Source organism: Neolamprologus brichardi, chromosome 22, assembly GCF_056152115.1.
Source record: "Neolamprologus brichardi isolate AB-2024 chromosome 22, ASM5615211v1, whole genome shotgun sequence".
Lineage (NCBI taxonomy): Eukaryota > Metazoa > Chordata > Actinopteri > Cichliformes > Cichlidae > Neolamprologus > Neolamprologus brichardi.
Window position 1 is genome coordinate 1,966,088 of NC_142124.1, and position 15,884 is coordinate 1,981,971.

General features: G+C 49.5%; 1 protein-coding gene across 1 annotated transcript; it reads left to right on the top strand.

Moving 5' to 3' along the window:
• The first annotated feature begins 208 nt into the window (after positions 1–208).
• Positions 209–13,033, top strand: LOC102784791 (zinc fingers and homeoboxes protein 1-like). Its single transcript, XM_087835039.1, has 8 exons — positions 209–536; positions 3,553–4,044; positions 4,540–5,163; positions 5,498–5,624; positions 7,342–8,571; positions 8,662–8,793; positions 9,056–9,465; positions 10,805–13,033. The coding sequence occupies exons 2-7, from the start codon at positions 3,677–3,679 to the stop codon at positions 9,455–9,457; spliced, it is 2,883 nt and encodes a 960-aa protein (XP_087691165.1). The 5' UTR covers positions 209–536; positions 3,553–3,676; the 3' UTR covers positions 9,458–9,465; positions 10,805–13,033.
• Positions 13,034–15,884: the final 2,851 nt, after the last annotated feature.

The following is a 15,884-nucleotide window of genomic DNA, read 5'->3' on the forward strand; positions in this document are numbered from 1 at the left end:
TAGTAATTTGTAATAACAGCACCGCAGGTTGTAGGTTTTGTGAGATGTAATTAGTGTAATTTAACGTATTTAAATGGGTTTCGTCGCTGTGGTTGTTGACTTCAACTACAGCGGTGACTGTTACACAGTTACCCACACGGTTCATGTTACTGGCGTTTCTCGTGTTTGCGTTGATGCTCTTATTGCGAAAAGCTCAAACCGGTTACATTTCTCGGCCGTTGCTCGCTTGTAGTGGCGGTATGAAAAATGGCCATCGTCAGATTCGGTGAACTATCGGACCCTTTTCACTTAAACGGTCCGTCTCATTAACAAAGCGCGACAGCGAGCAATGCGAGTCGGAGCGGCGACCGGCCCAAACCGGAGCTAGCCGGCGGTAGTTAGCATGTTCCCCGGCCGCTGGAGCGGCTCTGTGTCCGGCTGAAGCAGATGGGAGCCGCGGTGAAATCAAGCAAAAGGCGGAAGACTGCGTATCAACAGAGACGGCTACAGCTAACTGTTCGCTCCGACATGCAGGAAAACGGAAACCGACAGTGCAGGTAAACACGCCCGGGCTCTCAGCAGGCTGCTAGCGGCGTCAGCTGGAGCCTGCTGGCCGCTGCAAGCAGCGGAGCGTCGGCTAGCACAGCGCGGAGCGGCTAGCTAACGTTAGCGGGAGGATGTTCAGTGAGGACAGGGGAGATAGTCGTGGAGCTCTAACATGTTTACGTGTGTGCTGGGCAGGAAGTACACCGAGTACGAACCAAGCCCCCAACCGCCGAGGCAAGGCACTGAGTACTGCAATCAGTGCTGAGCAGAAGTATCAGAAGTACCTTCCCTGCAGGAAATGTATCTCTGACTGAAGTAGCTGGTAACGGTTTGTAAACCGGTCCCCAAACTAAGGCCTGGGCCCCTCTGAAGGGTCACCAGGGATCATACGATGATTAATAAGAAAACAAAGGAGGACTTTGGACTAATCAATGATCCCAATCTGAAGCTATCAGCTGTTTACAGCTGTTTCAAAGGAATAAAGCGCAGACTTAATTAAGTAGAGGCTACAGTCAAAGTAGGGCAGCAACAAGTGCAAATATTTACCTCAGAAATGCAGTACAGCAGCAGTATAAGATTAGGATATACTGCAGTAAAAGTTTATTTAGGTCTGCCACTGTACCAGACGCATCTCCAGGGTGCACAGTAGCAAAGTTACACTGGCTTTGGTGGAAAACTGCTTTCATTCTTTTATATGTCCCTGATGTCTCACAGTGAGCTGCAGGGTTAGTGGTCAGAGTCGTTACTCATGGAAAGGATCCTGTGATCATCCCCCACACTGGCACTATTTTAATTATTATGTTGTTGTTTTGTTTACAGTATTTAAAATCATGTGTGGTTTTCTGAATACTCTGCGTTATTGCCCCTAAATCCACGGCTCAAAGGAAAATGAAATCTTTAGGGTCACCATGTTTCTGCCCAAACAGAGTCAGGCAGCTAAGAGCCTGACATAAACTAACAGAAGAAGAAGCCATCAGCTGACACTGACTCAGGCTCCTCCCCTTTCACTGATGTTAGTTTTTTAACTAATTAAACCAAAACTGGGACTTTTGGCAACTTCTGATTTTATTAACAGTTAATAAACAAAACTGTAGAAAGCAGCTGAGGAGACAGACCCAACCAAGACGGCTTCAACACCTCTGGGTTTGTTTGTGTACGGGGACGGCAGGTTAATTAAGTGGTAATAGAAACACAGTCACGTGGTCAGTAACACCTGATATGTAATATGACAGAATAATGATAAAGACGTTAGGAGTTACATTTATCATCTAAAGGATCCTGCTGTCATACACCAAAGCTGTCTGTAGCTGTAGTTATGAAGGATTATGCGACTAAACTATTTAACTCTCATACATTTGCTGTTTATGCCCAAAATATTCATTTAAGTAATTATTGCTGTCGTCAGTGTAAGCTAAAGCCTCGTTGGATTATATAATCCAGCAGTTTGCAAAGTGGGACAGACCATGTCAGCGTAGGCTGGCCGTACTTTTCACCATAGCTTACAGGACAATGTGCTGCCCTCTGGTGGCGTCTTCCTGACCTGCAACTCGGAGCAACAGAAAGATTATTTGTTGTTTTTTGTGTGTGTGTGTCTGGTTTTTTTGTATCCTCTGAGAATCAGACTGATTTCTGCGGCGTGACACTGTTTGTGTTGCCCCGTTGCCCTGTGGCTACCATGAGCAGTTGCTCTTCTGAGACAGGCTAGTTAACCAGTCAGAGCTGCGGAATAACGAGCTGTCGCCCTCCATCTTTGCTGTAAAAGGACATTTTATTGTATGATGTGTTAACAAATGGATCGTTGATTTTATGATACTGAGCGTGGTCGTGATCAAGCAATCATAGGAAGGATTCACTGATGGTGCTGGAAGAGTTTAATACTGTGATTTGATCAGCATGACCTTGTTTCAGCATTTACAGCATAATAACTGCACAGTTCATTTAAAAACATGTGACTTCACTGTATACAAAGCCTCTGACAGACAAGAGCGATGAAGGTGGATGAAGGTGGAGCGACCCGTACGTGATAATTTAACCCTTTAAGACCTACCATAGAACCAAGAACGCCAGAGCTTACTTTATATTTTTACATGCTGTGGAGCCATTTTTGGGAGCATTTCAAGTTGCTATACATCAATACAACTGTTATAGCCCAAATTCTAATAATATGTCTGCATTAAGTGCATAGTAATTACATAAATTGCAAAAAAGTGCAATAAACTACAAAAAATTTGAAAATCGTTTGTTTTGTTTTTTTAACATATATTTCTAGTTAGAGAAATTTAAGAGGCTTATCCCTCAAAACTTTAAATACAAAAAAGTTGCAAAAAATAGTTTCCCACCACAGGAAATTTATTTTGAGTGTCTTCATAGTTTTATTTTTGAAATACACCAATTTTCATATATTTCAGGAAAAACAAAAATAAATATTATAATGCAAATTTGCAAAAAAGCAGCATATGCATCAAAATAAACTATTTCCAGCAGTGCAATATGAGTCCTAAGCATCCCAGAAACGACACAGAAAGTCATAAAGTCAAACATAACTTTTAAAAACACCAGTAAAGGCTTTTAAGGCCTACAAGTAAAAAACCTCCATTTTCGGCGAAAATGAGGTCACTTCCGGTTTCGGGCAGGTCATGGCGGACATGCGATAGTTCGCACTGACGTCTATTTCAATGTAGGAAGTGTTACAAACAGCTGATCGGATCGGCAAAGCGTGTTTCTGGAATATTATGTTTTTGTTGCTGCAAGTGCTTTTTATGCAGTTTTTGCAAAGTTATATGTGGAAGGAAACTGTGACCGAGGACAAGCTGATGGCATAAGATGTAAGTACAACTCCTCCGGTTTCATATGCAAAAAAATTATTGCGCTAGCTTACGCGGTTCTGGTTTTAAAGGGATTTAAAAATAGTTACGCAAAACGGAGCGTGCCCGCTCCGACCGGCTTTAAAGGGTTAACTGCTGATGTGTGATCTGAACAGGTGGCGTGATCGTGTGCTCTGAGTAATGATGCGTTTCTGTGCTACAGGGTTTAAAGACAGCGAAGGGAACATTTCGACTGGTGACCACCTCCTTTATGGAGCCACGACAGGACGGCTTGAACTGAGTCGGCTCCAACACTCGGCTGAACGCGGCGCTCACCCAAACTCAGGATGGCGAGCAGGAGGAAGTCCACCATCCCCTGCATGGTTCCTCCCCGAGAAACTGTGGACTCGGACCAGGAGATGGAGGATGTAACAGGCGCGGCGGATCCGGAGGACAGCAACGGCGCGGCAACTGTCTCCTCGGAGGCTTCCGGCCTGCTGGAGGAGCGAGGAGAGGAGGCCGACGGCAGGCGTGACGTCGCGGCGTCGGACCCCTACCTGGACTCGAATGCAGCGGAGGGAGGCTACGAGTGCAAATACTGCAGCTTCCAGACGTCGGAGCTCAACCTGTTCACCATGCACGTGGACACGGAGCATCCCGACGTCGTCCTCAACACCTCCTATGTCTGCATGGAGTGTGACTACCACACCAAGAGGTACCACGCTCGCACCACCTGACAGGAAGTGCGTTTATTTAAAAAGAAATGTGAAAGATTAAGAGCCAAAACAGCCCAAATCCAGGCCCTGAAGGCAGGTTAGAGTAACTGATAACACCCAACACACCAACACGTGTCAAAGTTCATCATCTTCAGACAGAAAAACGCCGATTATGGCTCCACTCGTCCATTTTTAATGTTTCATTTTTAATCCTCCTGTAAATGCACAGCAGCAGTCCTTGTCCCAGCAAGCAGAAGGAAACAAAACTTTCATTCACTTCCTTAAAAAACACACAAACACAGCAGAAAGAGCGATTTTTAATCTCAATAAAGAGACGATTAAAAAAATCACTGTTTTAATCCCTAATTTCAGGGCTGAAAGCTGCTGCTCAGTGACTTTTACGCCAAGTGTCAGGATGTAAAAATGATCTGTAACTGAGCATCAGCACTGTGGACTTTACCATAGTTTAATTACCCATGATCCTCTGCTTCCAGCTACGACACGCTGCTGGCCCACAACGCTCGGCTGCACCCGGGCGAGGACAACTTCACGCGGACGATGGTGAAGCGCAACAACGAGACCATCTTCCAGCAGACGGTGAACGACCTGACCTTCGACGGCAGCTTCGTCAAAGTGGAGGAGGACGAGGCGGAGGAGACGGCGCGCAGAGGCATCGCCTTCAGCAAGACGCCCATCATGAGGAACAAGAGCCGAGCTGAGCCCAAGAAGTTCACCGCCGCGCACAAGATGGCCGTCGACGATGTCATCAAAGTGGAAAGCGACGACGAGGATGACGACAAGGAGCCGCCTGCGCTGTCGCCTGCGCCGATGGCCCCCGCTGCCGTCGCCCCTCGCCTCATCCCCGTCACCGCGCCGCTGCAGGTCCAGGCCGTGCCGCAGAGCATCGTGGTGAACAGCTCCAATGTGCTGCAGATTAAAGGCGGGGCCTCCCCCGCTGGTGGCGGCGTGCTGCCTCCGGGGACGCTGGCGCAGGTTCTGTCAGCCCTGCAGAGCCAGCAGAACAGCACGCAGACGCAGCTCCTCATCCCCATCAGCAGCATCCCCACCTACAACGCAGCCATGGACAACAACGTCCTGCTGGTCAGCGCCTACAACAGGTAAGCACACCTGAGGGGCGCCGCACACGTGGAACCGCCCACTGATTTTAGCTTTTTGTATATTTTATCACTGTCAGACAGTTGGCTCGCTCTTATTTTGAAAGGCCAGCTGTCGCTCATGCTTTATCTTATTTTACTGCACTTTTCTGTGCACCTGATGAAAAGCAGCCGACCCGCCCGGTTACTACACCCACATTTACATCAGTCACAGCTGGATGGAGGCACCCGTAGCACAGACGGGTGGAGGTTACTGCTTTGCTCCACGAGCACACAGACGTGTTTCTCGGTGTGTAATCCCGCTGCCGTTTCAGCGCGTGTGCTTTTTGTGTCGCAGGTTTCCGTATCCCTCGGTGTCGGAGATCGTGGGCCTTTCGTCGCAGACCAAGTTCAGCGAGGAGCAGATCAAAGTCTGGTTTTCTGCTCAGAGGCTCAAACACGGAGTCAGCTGGACGCCGGAGGAGGTGGGTGCTTCAGCAGACGCTCACACACACACGCAGTTAAACTTCCCGTCACGTCTGATGTTGTTCCGGTTACCACGCGAGAGTCTAATTTGATCAGATATCCCGAGTTTGTGTGTGAGCAGCCTGAAGGGCGAGTCTCAGCAGGTCCCACAGCTCTGAAAGGCCACCAGAGGCTTCAAACTGAAAGTGGATTTTGCAGCAGTTTGTTTCAACGTGTCGCTGATGCTGCGTCTCCAGGTCCATCTGCAGTCAGCGTCAGCGACACGTTTACAGATGAATCCTGGTAACAGGAAGAATCTGCTCCTATGTCAGATTTACTCTCAGAGAAAAACATCAGGAAACATCATTGTGCTGTTGAGTGTCACTCTGTGTGAGTAGAAACTACATCATTAACTTTTGTTTTTAAAGACTTCTTCCTGGGTCATTAAAAAAAGTGCTTGAGCACAAACGTGGTCCAGTTTTTAACCCTTTAAAGCCGGTCAGAGCGGGCACGCTCTGTTTTGCGTAACTATTTTTAAATCCCGGTAGCTCTGCAACCACGTGAGCTAGAGCAATAATTTTTTTTGCATATGAAACCGGAGGAGTTGTTCTTACATCTTATGCCATCAGCTTGTCCTCGGTCACAGTTTCCTTCCACATATAGCTTTGCAAAAACTGCATAAAAAGCACTTGTAGCAACAAAAACATAATATTCCAGAAACACGCTTTGCCGATCCGATCAGCTGTTCGTAACACTTCCTACGTTGGAATAGACGTCAGCGCGAACTATCGCATGTCTGCCATGACCTGCCCGAAACCGGAAGTGACGTCATTTTCGCGGGAATGTAGTTTTTTACCATCAGGGCCTCATGAGCCTATACTGGTGTTTTTAAAAGTTATGTTTGACTTTATGACTTTCTGTGTGGTTTCTGGGATGCTTAGGACTCATATTGCACTGCTGGAAATAGTTTATTTTGATGCATATGCTGCTTTTTTGCAAATTTGCATTATAATATTTATTTTCCTTTTTCCTGCAGTATATAAAAATTGGTGTATTTCAAAAATAAAACTATGAAGACACTCAAAATAAATTTCCTGTGGTGGGAAACTATTTTGTGCAACTTTTTTGTATTTACAGTTTTGAGGGATAAGCCTCTTAAATTTCTCTAACTAGAAATATATGTTAAAAAAACAAAAACGATTTTCAATTTTTTTTTAGTTTATTGCAATTTTTTGCAATTTATGTAATTACTATGCACTTAATGCAGACATATTATTAAAATCTAGGCTGTAATGGTTGTATTGATGTATAGCAACTTGAAATACTCCCAAAAATGGCTCCACAGCATGTAAACATATAATATAAGCTCTGGTGGACTTGGTTCTATGGTAGGTCTTAAAGGGTTAAGAACTGCAGTTAATGAGTGTTTATTAACTGCTGCCAGACTCGTCAGGTCGCTTTATAAAACAGGTTTTTATAGGCCGTCACCGCCTCACTGATCACGTGACTCCCGGTCAGATTTTGTTGTGGCTGATGATGATTGTGGTTGTTCAGTTTCCTGACAGGAAGTCGTTCTGGTTGTTTCGTAGATGTAGAATAAGTCTGTGGCTCTGAGGAAGCCTGAGGCAGAAACATCTTCACTGCAGCATCTAAACAATAACTCCCACAACTTTAATAACTTTTGAAAGTCGGTGATGTCACACCTTACCTTTGACCTTCTACTGCTCCTCTCTGCAGGTGGAGGAGGCGCGGAGGAAGAAGTTTAACGGCACAGTGCAGACCATCCCTCAGACCATCACCGTCATCCCCGCTAACATCGCCGCCACCACGAACGGCCTGCAGAACATCTTCCAGACGTGTCAGATCGTCGGTCAGCCGGGCCTCGTCCTCACTCAGGTGGCCGGGAACAGCGGCGCGGTCCCCGTCGCCTCTCCCATCACGCTGACGGTCGCGGGCGTCCCCGGCAGCCAGCCCAAAGCCGCCGAGCCGTCCACGTCTGAATCGAACGCCGAGATGTCGTCTTCGTCGGCCGGCGTGTCGCTCGGTCTGGACTCGACCACAAGCAAGCCGAAGAAGTCCAAAGAGCAGCTGGCAGAGCTGAAGGCGAGCTACAGCCGGCGGCAGTTCGCCACCGAGGCGGAGATCTCGCGCCTCATGCAGGTCACCAAACTCTCCAAGCGAGCGATAAAGAAGTGGTTCAGCGACACGCGCTACAACCAGAGGAACTCCAAGGACCACCACAGCCTGCTGCTGACGCAGGCCACGCCTGGCAGAGCCGCGGCCGGCGGCGGCCGAGGAGGAAGGAGCAGTGGCGGTAGCATCAGCATCAACGATAGCAACAACAGCGACAACACCTCCACCATCGTCATCGACTCCAGCGACGATGCCAGCGACTCCTCGCCAACCTCGGCCGGCGCTCCGGGCTCAGCTGGGTCCTCCAGCGACCTCCGCATTAAATTCCGCCACGCCTTCCCCGACTTCACGCCGCAGAAGTTCAAGGAAAAGACTCCGGAGCAGCTGCTCGTGCTGGAGGCCAGCTTCCAGAAGTCGGACACGCCCTCAGACGAGGAGCTGAGCCGTCTGCGGGCGGAGACGAAGCTGACGAGGCGCGAGGTAGACGCCTGGTTCACGGAGAGGAGGAAAATGCCGTCGGCGGGTCAGTCGAAGGACAGCGACGCAGAGGGAGACGATGAGAAGGCGAAACCGGCCGCCGCGCCTTCGCCCTCGGCTCAGGAACGACAGGGCACGCCGCCCTTCAGCAGGAAGTTGGTGAAGAAGACGCCGGAGCAGCTACACATCCTGAAGAAGGCCTTCGTCCACTCGCAGTGGCCGACGTCCGAGGAGTACGACCAGATGGCGAAGGAGAGCGGGCTGCCGAGGACGTACATCGTGAACTGGTTCGGAGACACGCGCTACGCCTGCAAGAACAGCAACCTGAAGTGGTACTACCTCTACCAGAGCGGGAAGGTGCGCACGCAGGAAACCTTTTTTGTGATGTAACACAAACGCCACGCTTCATCTCCTGGTAACATCTGACGGGTTTTTTTCTTGTTCCAGGTGGACGAGGCGTTGAACGGCGGCGCTAAGAGCCAGAAGAAGTCAAGGAAGCGTTTCCGTGGTTGGTCCAGGAGGACGCGCCGGCCGTATCCCTGCAAGCGCTCTCCACAGGGCGGCGACGGTGCCATCAAGGTGCGTTTTTAGTAAAAAAAAAAAAAAGAAACAAATTCCTACTCGGCTGGCCATCGTTGGGTGAGAGGCGGTACAACAGCCTGTCTCTGAACTGCTGGAGAGCAGCTGGAGAACTCCAGTATTCAGCTGGACTTTAGCAGGTCGTCTGCCAACCAGGTCGCTGGTTCGATCCCCGGATCGTCCAGCCTCTCCTGGACTCATTGTGTAGCAAATGTGAGGATTTTAAGTGACTGACTGAAGGTGATCTTTGTTCCTCCTGCAGGTGAAGTCCGGTAAGGCTTTTCTGAAGGAGTACTACCTCAAGCACCGAGCCCTGAGCGAGAAGGACCTGGACGAGCTGGTGGCAAAGTCCAGCATGAGCTACGAGCAGGTCAGAGACTGGTTCTCCGAGACCGCCAGGAGGGCGGAGGAGGGCGCGGAGCTCTTCAGCGACGAGGAGGCGGAGGGGGAGGAAGAGGACGAGGAAGAGGAGGAGGAGGCGACGGCAGAGCACGCAGACAGCGAGGGAGAGATGGAGGTGAAAGAACAAGGAGAGGAGGCATCGGACGACGACTGCGTGGAGGAAGACGAGAAGGACGCAGAAGAGGAGGAGGAGGATGAAGAGATCCGGGAGGGATCTGAAGGTTTCAGCCAATCACAGCCTCAGGCAGAAGAGCAGACGTGAGCAGACAGGTGAGCGATGTTTTCAGTTTTATTCCTTTTTTATTTCCAGAGATTCAGCAGAAACTAAAACCAGGAAAATTACTGCACAGTTTGCAGACGCGTGAGTCGACGAGCAGGTAGAAGCAGTTTGTTTCATGAAACCTTTTGTTCTTCACTCACGCTCAGTCGACCCAACTACAGATAAGAACCACAGCCTGTCAGCACAGGAGGAGCTGCCTGATATTACAGCTCCTGATTGGTTGAATCTGCTCTCTGCAGGGACATGTGCTGCAGTTCTGCTTCTACCAGCTTAGCCTCCTGACTTCAAATAGACTGAACTTTATTCATATAATAGTCGTTTACAGGAGACAGACTACATGGCCCGGTCTTTGACACTGCAGCTGTGCCACAGATTTGATGTTTGCTCCACTTTGCAGTGGTTGTTCAGGAGATTTCCATGTTTCTGTTTGATTTCCGAGCTTTGAACTGAATCCAGTGCACAGTCAGTGTGTACAGCGCTGACCCTCCTGTGGGCCCCTGTAGTCAGTGCACAGTCAGTATGTACAGCGCTGACCCTCCTGTGGGCCCCTGTAGTCACTGCACAGTCAGTGTGTATAGCGCTGACCCTCCTGTGGGTCCCTGTAGTCAGTGCACAGTCAGTGTGTACAGCGCTGACCCTCCTGTGGGTCCCTGTAGTCAGTGCACAGTCAGTATGTACAGCGCTGACCCTCCTGTGGGCCCCTGTAGTCACTGCACAGTCAGTGTGTATAGCGCTGACCCTCCTGTGGGCCCCTGTAGTCAGTGCACAGTCAGTGTGTACAGCGCTGACCCTCCTGTGGGCCCCTGTAGTCACTGCACAGTCAGTGTGTATAGCGCTGACCCTCCTGTGGGTCCCTGTAGTCAGTGCACAGTCAGTGTGTACAGCGCTGACCCTCCTGTGGGTCCCTGTAGTCAGTGCACAGTCAGTATGTACAGCGCTGACCCTCCTGTGGGCCCCTGTAGTCACTGCACAGTCAGTGTGTATAGCGCTGACCCTCCTGTGGGCCCCTGTAGTCAGTGCACAGTCAGTGTGTACAGCGCTGACCCTCCTGTGGGCCCCATGAGGCAGTGCACAGTCAGTGTGTACAGCGCTGACCCTCCTGTGGGTCCCTGTAGTCAGTGCACCGTAGGCACGTCCATGATTCTGATTGGTCAGATGCTGCAAACTTGGCCTCGGGTGAAGGTGCTGTTAGCCATCTCACCAAACCCGGGGCTGACTTCCTGAGTTACCTCCATGTGACGCTGTTGGGATAACAAGATGAATCCTGAATGAACCGGCGTGTTTCTCCGTAGTTACCCGCCTCTCTTCTCCCCACCTGTCCTTCCTCAGGTTTATCGTTGCTCCCCCCGCGCAGAGATGACAGAGGATGTGGTGTTTCTCAGTTGGTGGTTCGGGACTCAAAGATGGCCGCGGTAAGGTCAGATGGACATTCGCTTGTCGAGCGATGAGTTGGAGCCTCAGAGGCTTTGGGTCGCGGTGCAGCTGAGAATCGCCGCGATGGAGGACGGAGCGTGTGGATTTAGTCTGCCGGGGACCGAACGGCGCTGCTTCAACTCTGCTCCTGTACAAACAACAAGCTTTTACTCTGACAGCGACTTTTACTCACATTTTCATACAGAACTAAAAAGAAATCAGCGTTTGTATAAAGACAGAAGTCCAGGACATTTCTCAGAGGTCAGACCTCGCATGGTTTTCTCTTTATTAAAAGGACTTTTTTCAGATTAACAGAGGAACCGCCGGACGTTTTTTCCGGAGGGATCGTCCTCCGGCCCGGAAACACTCGGCTCCTCTGAAGACGAGGTTTTTAAAACCGCTCCGATAAGTCGGATCAGTGCCATTCTGTTTCTACGATTGTTTAAATAAAGACAAACGCAGCGCTGGAAAGAGACCCACAGCCGACTTTTTGTATTTTTCCAGGTGATTTCTTAAAGTCTGAACAACATAAAACATATAATGGAAGCTGAATCTGTTTTCAGGCATTCGGGTTCAGTTTCAACATCATTTCAGTTTGAACCAAAACAACCAGAGAACACGTGACGCACCGTTAACGGGAAAATCCACTTTAAAACTCAGAGCGTGCTCAGTTTTACCCTCTGCAGGGTAACCACAGATGAGCACGCCTCGACATAAACAGATTTTTGATTCTCGCTGTTGTTTACTCGTCTGTGCCGATGGAAACTTTTAACTGCTGGTTTGAAGCTTCTAATCAAACTACCTGCATCACGACTGCACCGCTCACACCACCAGCATCCACAGATGGTGTTCGACGGATGCTGGTCCAGAGGGTTTCAGCCTCAGGTGGGTCTCGCTCATAGATCCCAGGATGCTAGAGGAGCGATCCCGTTTGATCCTGGTTACAGAGCGCTGCTCCAGCTCCTGTGGTGGGGGTGGGGCCTCCAGGGCTGCAGTGCGAGCTTGGTTTGTTCCCTTCAGTGGACGGAAGATCTGGGCTGAGCGATGGCCTCCACCTCAGGGTTGGTCCACTGGGTTGGTCTTCAGCCGCAGGTCAGCTGGGTTCAGAATCGGTTCTCAAATATTCCCGACACTCCGGGCTGGGAGTGAGAAGCCGCTCCAAGTTTGTCTGCAGGAACGGGACAGCTTGTCTGTCAGTTTTCCAGATGCTCTGCGTTCCCTGACCCCTGCTGACGGGCTGCGAGTGGTGACCGCAGGTCGGTCGCCTCCTGACCACCCTGAAAATAGGCTTGGACTCCCGAACACCTATCAGAGATGTGTCCAATCAGGAGGAGATCCCAGGGCTGGCCAGGACACACTGGAGAGGTAACAGGTAAACAGCTGGGACATCACCGGACGTGTCACAGAGCAAAAACTAAACGTTCAGATGGAAGTGGATTTTTCCTTTAACGCTGCTCGGATTATTTTTTTCTGGGTTTTTAAAAAAAATAATCTGAACTTCACAAACCGATGAAGTTGAGAGACGTTTGAACCCGAGCGCCGTCTCCTCGTCCAAAAAGAAAACACACACAGGCAGGTGCGCTCTACTTCAGGAAACAGGCAACTTTACCTCAGTCGGCTAAGCTACAAACTCGGCAAGATTGTGACATTTACACTCGACAACAGGTTTCTCCTTTACTGTATGCATGAAAATAATTATGTCTTTCAGACGGCGTTCGCCTCCAAAGGCAGCGAATCGCTTCAAAGAGGAACAGCAGAAGAAGACATAGTTATTACTGCGTTTATTAGCTCAAATACGGGTGAACTAGTTAAATGAGATCTTTCAGGTTTCCTCGAATTAAAGACGATATTTTAGGGACAATAAACCACCAGGCTCAGTTCTTACAGGAGCTTTTTAACTTTTCATATGGGGGGAAAAAGCTTTTATTTTGCTTTTCTGTGCTCTTCCTGTGGTGAGGGAACCTCGTAGGTCTCTGATAGGATATGCAACCATCAAGGAACAATCAGCAGGTGGAGGTGGGCAGTAAAATCTTCTCTGTAACCTTTCAACCACTCGTCCTCTTCTTTAAATCGCTTTAATAGTCGACGGTTTTTAGTAGTTAATTTATTTATTATATCTGGACTTTCATGGATCTTTTTTTGTCTGCAAGCAAAAAATAAAAAGTGAAAAAACTAGTTTGTTTTCCTGTTTTATGTTTGTGTGAACGCGTTTTATCTTCATGTTCCAAATACAGTCGAGTCTTTGTAAAATCAGGATTTTGTGCCTGTAAACGATCAAAAAAATGTCTCGAGTAAATAAAACCGACAGCGTGTTGGTGTTACTGAAGGTTAAAAAACCGGCAAATTTAGCGGAAACGAGGAATAAAAAAGGAAAAACACAGCCGGGCAGTGTTTCCCGCTGGCCGGTGGGTCCTGGATGCTCATGTTTACTGACAGCATCTTACTGCACTTTTAGTTTTTAGTGTAGTTTTATTTAACTGCATTTTCAGATATTGTTCTCAAATTATGTCTGAAACTGTAACTGCTGTAATTTACCTTTAAATTTAAAAAAGGAGTTTTTCTCCATAAATTCTTCAAACATTTGATGTTTTTTAGAAATCATTTACAATAGATGGCAAACTCCGGTCTTTCAGCATCTTTACTCCGGCCCGCGGGCCACCTCGGTGTCTCGGGCGCAGTGTTGGCTCCTCGGCCCGATGAGGACATAAAGACCCTAAAATAAAGACGAACGCTACATTTTGACGTCATGTTTTTATCAGATGTTACAACTAAGACCTGTTGTAACATTTACAGACACACACAGCTTTGTTGTTTCTCTCTCATAACCACTAAAAAACAAACTCTGGGTTTGGGTGTTTTCACACCGGCTCATTTAAAACCGCACTGGTGCTTCTGAAGGTCCTTCGTGGCCTCGCTGATGTCACCGTAACGCACGGCTGGAGGCTGAAACCTGAAGGCGGGGCTGTTGGAGGTGGAGCCCCCGAGGCTCAGGATCGACCTGCCCAAGGGACGTCGAGGCATCGCTCCCTGAAAGGCGTTCTGATCTTATTTCAGGTTTTTCTCTTTAGTTTTGTTCTGCTGTGAAACAGGAAGGAGTCGGTGAGCTGAAGCCTGCAGACGTGAACCGCGGGCTGAGCAGCTCAGGTTTATCAGACCACCTTTAATGAAACATCCTCTAAACTCTGGTGGAAACACATGCAGATGTGCAATCAGCAGTAACATGTGAGGCTGCTGGATTTCTCTTAAATTCCTGAAACCACCAGCAGGTGTCGCACTGGCACCGGCGCTGCTGTGACCGCTCAGAGTGACTGATGTAGAGACTTCAGCAGGACAACACCGAGGCGTTCGTTTCAGATTAACGACGTGCTCGTCGGCCCTGGAGGTCTCACCTGACCCCTTCCTCAGAGTCAGCTGATTTTTTTCTACTGTGGAGTCACATGATGCAGCAGCTCTCCTGGTCCTTGTAGCTGCTGTGGTCTGAGGCTGATTCTTGATACCGTGCGCTCCAGCGTTACAGACGCTCCTCCAAACCGGCACTTTTTAATGTTCGTGAGGTTTGGACAGATCAAACTGACACAGGCTGAAGTGTGCTGGTGGCCACCGGTGGGTTTTTGGTGATTCCCAGTGTTACCAGCTGGAGATGACTGGAGCTTTATGACGTGGTGTGTTTTCCTTTCGGAAGCAGCCGGGCAGTGTTTCCCGCTGGTCTGTGTCCAGTTTTAAGTCTGTATGAGCTGTAGCCTCAGTTTCCTGCTCTGAGCCGACAGGAGCGTCGCCGGTGTGGTCTTCTCCTGCTGTAGCTCATCCGCTTCCATCTTGGACAGGTGGTGCACGGAGAGATGCTCTTGCAGGCCTCGGTTGTAACGGGGTCTGGATATTGTACACTCTAATCCCAGTAAATGAGTTGCTGTCATGTGATTGGCTGATTAGATATGTGTTGACCGTCGGTTAAGTGACCGTTGCGAGCACACGTGTATATTTTGAGCTTTATGATATCTGTGTCTGCGTCTAAAAAGATTCATTTCCAGCGTTCTCTCATTGTTCCTTCTTTAACTCTCGGCGCTGTTTTCCCTCCTCGCTGAACCGCCTCAATTATTCGAGGTATTCAGCGCCGCCACCAAAAACACCGCCACCATAGAAACCATCAGCACCATAGAAACCAGCCGAACCAGTCCTGGGAACACGCTGTTCTCCTCCAGATATTCAAACCACTGTATTCGCCTCTACATCTTCGCGTTAACCCTCATCGCTCGGCGTTTCAGCGCCTTTCAGAAAACATCTTTGCTTACACTCGCTCCGGGTTCGGTGTGAATTTGTGCCACATTTTTGGGAGCCATGATGGGGCATTTTGGCTCGTCTGTGTGGTTAAAGGGGGGCTTGTCCTCGCGCTGCCGCTGCTTTCCAGCAGATGGCGGTGTGAGCTCAGCCACCCGCCCCTCTCTAACCTCTACTGTAAATCATGTAAAGCTGGCCGGGTTGGGTAATACACCATTTGTTCACAGATCTGGGTTTTATCCAGCCTTCCTGGAAGTTCACTGGCTCCGTTTCCCTCTCTCCTTAATTTCCCAGATTTTTTTGGCCTCTGCTTTTAACTCGAGCTTCGGGGAGAAAAGGCTGATTCATGTCCTGCCTTCACAGCGCCGAGCTTGGCCCCATTTTGTGGCGTCGGGTCTCCCTCAAAAACACCAGTTACACGCCGCACATGGTCTGGCAGAGGCCGCGGTGAAAACACGAGCCGACCGCCGAGGAGGAACCTCGCAGGGAGATGAAAGTTCACTCGGAGCGGGAAGAGTTAACCTACAGGAGACCCGTCTGAACCAGGGGTGGGACCTGCTCCTAATCGGGGCAGAGAGAAAGGGATGAAGGGGGAGGAGGAAGGGGGCAGTGGGAGGAGGAGGGGCGAGGAAGAGAAAATTAGAGTCGACGCGAGTGGTGTGGTGTGACGGGCCGAGCAGAGGCCGTGCGAGGACAGCAGTGAACCCTTTCACTACTGACC

Bases quoted from the DNA above. Each gene is read 5' to 3' on its own strand.
- LOC102784791 (XM_087835039.1), top strand. From the start codon at position 3,677: ATGGCGAGCAGGAGGAAGTCCACCATCCCCTGCATGGTTCCTCCCCGA. The intron at 5,164-5,497 runs GTAAGCACACCT...TTTGTGTCGCAG, and splicing joins CTGGTCAGCGCCTACAACAG to GTTTCCGTATCCCTCGGTGT. The intron at 8,794-9,055 runs GTGCGTTTTTAG...TTCCTCCTGCAG, and splicing joins GCGGCGACGGTGCCATCAAG to GTGAAGTCCGGTAAGGCTTT.